This window comes from Corvus brachyrhynchos, unplaced genomic scaffold (genome assembly GCF_000691975.1).
Source record: "Corvus brachyrhynchos isolate BGI_N302 unplaced genomic scaffold, ASM69197v1 scaffold444, whole genome shotgun sequence".
NCBI lineage: Eukaryota > Metazoa > Chordata > Aves > Passeriformes > Corvidae > Corvus > Corvus brachyrhynchos.
Genome location: NW_008237886.1, coordinates 1,530,711 through 1,534,928, shown reverse-complemented (window position 1 = coordinate 1,534,928; position 4,218 = coordinate 1,530,711). Strand labels below are relative to the sequence as shown.

At 45.4% G+C, this 4,218-nt stretch overlaps 1 protein-coding gene across 1 annotated transcript in view; it reads right to left on the bottom strand.

Moving 5' to 3' along the window:
- Window positions 1-4,218, bottom strand: part of SETD7 (SET domain containing lysine methyltransferase 7) — a 46,511-nt gene that overhangs the window by 9,843 nt on the left and 32,450 nt on the right. Inside the window, exon 4 of the mRNA XM_017732645.1 lies at window positions 1,788-1,977. Within this exon, the coding sequence (XP_017588134.1) occupies window positions 1,788-1,977 (190 nt within the window). The remainder of the gene's footprint in view (window positions 1-1,787; window positions 1,978-4,218) is intronic.

The following is a 4,218-nucleotide window of genomic DNA, read 5'->3' as shown; positions in this document are numbered from 1 at the left end:
GTAACTCAAACTCTTTAGCAGTGTCTGATTGGCCGGTCACCCCGGGTCCGCCCCCAGTCCTCCCCTTCCCCTTCTCCTAATAAAAGAGACAATCAAGGGAGGCCCCGCCCTCTCTTGGCTTAGCTATCTTCCTGTGAACATCTCTGGTTGTCTGTCTCATTTGAAAGCTTCTAACTGCAGGAAATTGAGTGAGCAGGGAGCTATATTTCTCCCTCTTTGCTTCTACTGATGGTATTTGCTTTGCAGCTGATACAGGTACTGATTTTAGAGCTACTAAAGTGCTAGATCGCCCGTGCTACCTCTCTAAGCTGCTCAAGGCTTTCTAAGACATTAAAGTACTAGCCTAGCCGGTATAAAGCTGAAAAGATACCTTCCACACTGCTTCTTGATTTTTTCCCCTCAACATTCTAGAGTAACAGTACTAACACAAAAAGGTGATACATTTGTCCTTCAAATTACCAACTTGTAGAGGATGACTGGACAATCTTTCAAAATACACCCTCCCAGTGTCTCTAAATATAATTTAAAAGTAAAGCAAAATTTAAAAGGATATATTCAATAGCTCATTAAAAAAAAACCCAAAAAAATCCCAAAAATTTGATTACTGCAAATACGAGATATTTTCTAGTCCAAATCCTGAAGAGATTTCAGCCAGAAGACAGCATTCAGTAATCAGAAAGCACCCTTGCTACAGTCAATTATTTCTTGCCATTAATAAGCAACTCAGTGGTTCAGCTCTAATTATATTCTTACAGAGGACTATCTTGGAGCTAGATTAAGAAGATGGTGGAAATAAGATTGGAAAAAGCCCCACAGAACAGAATACTACGAAGTGTGATAGAAGGCCCTTGTCCCTGGTGTCCAGGATCTGCTCTGGCTGAAGGCAGCCTTCATCGTATTTACAAAGCACAACTGCACCATCTTAGAAAAAAGGATTTAAGATAAATTTTGACTTGCCATCATAACTGAGCAATTTAAAAGATAAGCTCACATGCATTTGCTTGTCAATACCTTTTCACTGAGCTTTATGTGCCTATTTCATAGCAAGTGAGACAATTTTTGCTGGCAGAGCAATAAATGCTTTAGCACAGTCCCTCCTTGTTACTGCAGCTTAACCCACACTCCTCCAAAACATCACATACACCTCAGAGCAACAAACCCACACCAGAACTACAGGTTCAAGCCACTGGAGAAGGCACCACCCTGCTCCTATGCACTTCACAGCCACTTTCTGTCAGCAGGACCAGACACGCTGAGGGGTGCTGGTGAATCAGACTGTTAGACAATGACTGAATTTGGTTCACTAATTCCAATCTCAGCCCAGCAATGCAGGTGCCAGAACATTCACAGTGCAAACACTGACTTGCACAAACCCAGCTGACAGAGCTACAACCAAATCAGGGCCCCCCCCACTCCTCTTGCAGTTATTTCACTAACTGTGGCTGTGCCTGTAGCTGTGCCACCATTAACAGGGTGAACCGAGCAGGTTTTCCAGCTGGCACAGAGGGCAGTGGGGTGTGTGACAAGCAGGACTGTGCCCATGAGCATAGGAGTAAGAGAAGGGCTATGAAATGCAGTTGGGCAGGACCATGCAGGGGGCACTTCCCATCTGTTCCCAGGGCAAAGATCACCTTCCTCTCTGCCCAACGTTGTGACTTGGAGAAAGGGCCCCTCACTAACAGCCTGTGTCATCACAGCCAGTCTGCAGTGGGGAATATCAAAGGAACCAAGCTGTCTGCAGCAAAGGGCTGGTAGCAGGAATACAAGTTTGTGTTAGCTGAACTTACTGCCTGGTACTAATTCAAATTGAGGTTTCCCATCCTCCACAGCTGTCAGAGTTGCCAGTTTTGCTTCTATCATTTCTCCATCTATAAACCTTCCAGAATATGCAGTCTTTCCATCAGGATACACATAGGCTATTTTCTCTCCAGTCATCTCCCCTTCTTCATTCACTTCTCCCACAAGGCTGCCTCCATCCTGAGAGCACAGGCAAGAAAGAAAAGGCAAAAGCATTTAGTTAATACTTTACTATCCTTGATGCCTAAGATTTTCAGCTTTTTATATTTTTCATGTATTTGTAGCTTCATGGCTGTAGCTCCTAGTACTTTTCCTATCTTCTTTCCCTGCATTTAGGAACAGTAAGCTAACCTTCTAAACACATTCCTAAAATATTCTTTAGTCTTACTCCAAGAAGAGTACCAACTACAAAGACATGCTGTTTTCCAACCAGAATCTGGACCAGACATAACAAAAGTGGGACAAAGAAGCCTCTGGACTGCTTCCAGTGGGGCAGAACCTCAGGAATTATTACCTAATCAACTAACCTTTTAATTGGACAATATATGATAGGTATGCTAATCAAGAAACCATAGAAAAATGGTGGAATTACTGTACCACGTGCAGTTTTCACCATATTGAGTACCTGAAAGCTTCCAAGTAAAGGTTTGCTTTTATATTCACTCTAATGTTGTTAGGAAGATCTATTTTATTTTCTAGGCAACATCCTCAGTAAATGAAAAGGGTTTTCCCCAATTTTTTAAAAATGCAACCGTAAGTTCAGATGTGAAATTATGAAAGTGAGGGAGAAACAGACACACGAAGAAGCTGGATGAAGTCATTCCAGTTAGGATAAAACTGATTTTCTATGCTGTTTAAAATTGGCAAAACCCAAGGTCTTTTGTTCCAGATGACAAATATTCAATTTCACTTGGTGAAAGTTTTATGTGTACAGTATGCAAAACAAGGACCAAAGCCACATAGATGTCCAAGTTTGATTACAATGATACTGTACTAGAGGAAAAAAAAATTAACTTTGCCTTGCTAATTCATGGAACCTCTAAAGACTTGAGCCTATTAAGGAAAAATGATTCCCGGAGAGTTTCTCTGTCCTAGAATGACCCCCAGTATCAGGTGGGGCTCAGCGAGAACAACTGTTTGTGGAAGCAGTGAAAGGAAAGATGTGTGCTAACGTCTTTACAAACAATTTGATGGGTGTTAACGTCTTTGAAGGGGGTCTTAAAGCCTCTACTGACTTTGGGCAGCAGGTTCGTTACGGGGCTGGACAGTTTGACTCCTGAAATAGATAAGGGTCTGCACAAGCTTGAGCTTCTGAACTTTCAGGTAAAACAGTAGGTTCAAGGGGGGATGTGGGGTAGGCGGTTCGGGAAGGCTGTACCTTCCTAGTACCTCAGCCAGTGGGGAAAGGAAGAGGGCCAACATGCGGCTGGGAGTTTAGGATAAAAGGCGGCTGCACCCTCCAAAACCTTGAGAGAGAAAACCCACAGGTGCATGTCCAGTGGACTCTCTCCCTTTATTCGAATAAAGTTACAGGACTCCTCTGTCTCCTTTTTGGACATAAACCTCTGGCGTTTGTGGATTTTCCTGACAACAGCAACGCTTTTCCTCTCCAAGGTTTACACATTTCAGCCCTGGGCTTTGCCATCTGTGATTTGCCTGCAGCTCAGGTTAGGTCTGCAGAGATGCACACATTAGCACAGGTCTAATCACTTGTTGGGGATTAGGATTTTTCCTTTTGTTTCTTTCTCTCATTGATTTTTGTCCCATCTGTTGCTAAGAAACAGTAACTACCTATACTTAAGAGAACAAAAGATCTGGCTGGAAGGAGGGGGAAGGGTGTAGCTGGCTATTCTCTTTACCTTGGTGGGGGTTTCTCTTGGGAAGGGCAAAGATACCGTGAGATTCTGGCCGGGTGGGGAGACGGGGGCTGGGCTGGGCTCCTCTGTCTCGCTCTCTCTCGCTGTCAGCATTGGAGAGAAGACAGGCTGCGGTCACTGTGGGGAGAATTCGCCACCACTGCAAGGCTTTGTCTCCTGTTGTATTCTCCTACCGTGAGTGAAGCTCTGCTCGTAAGAGCAGACATTGCACTGGGACCTTATTAACACCCCACCTCACTAGAAAGGCCCCTCACAATCTACTGGGGTGCCTCAAGGGAAACCCTGGGACCCGGAGCCCCAAGCCCCTCCGAGGGAGCTTCTCCCGGCCGTGTTTGGCAGCCCGGCTGCTGCTGCCCAGCCCTGCTGCTTCTCTGCCATGGCTCCGGGTGTTTTCACTACACTGTAGCCCTGCACCCCCTGCCTGCCAGGACACCCTGCAACTCCTGCTACTTTCATTTACTACTCCGGCACCTGCTTGTCCCTGCTGTCCTGGCCACCACTCCGAGGCTTCCTGCTGCAGCCCGTTTTCACCATCCAGCCCCCC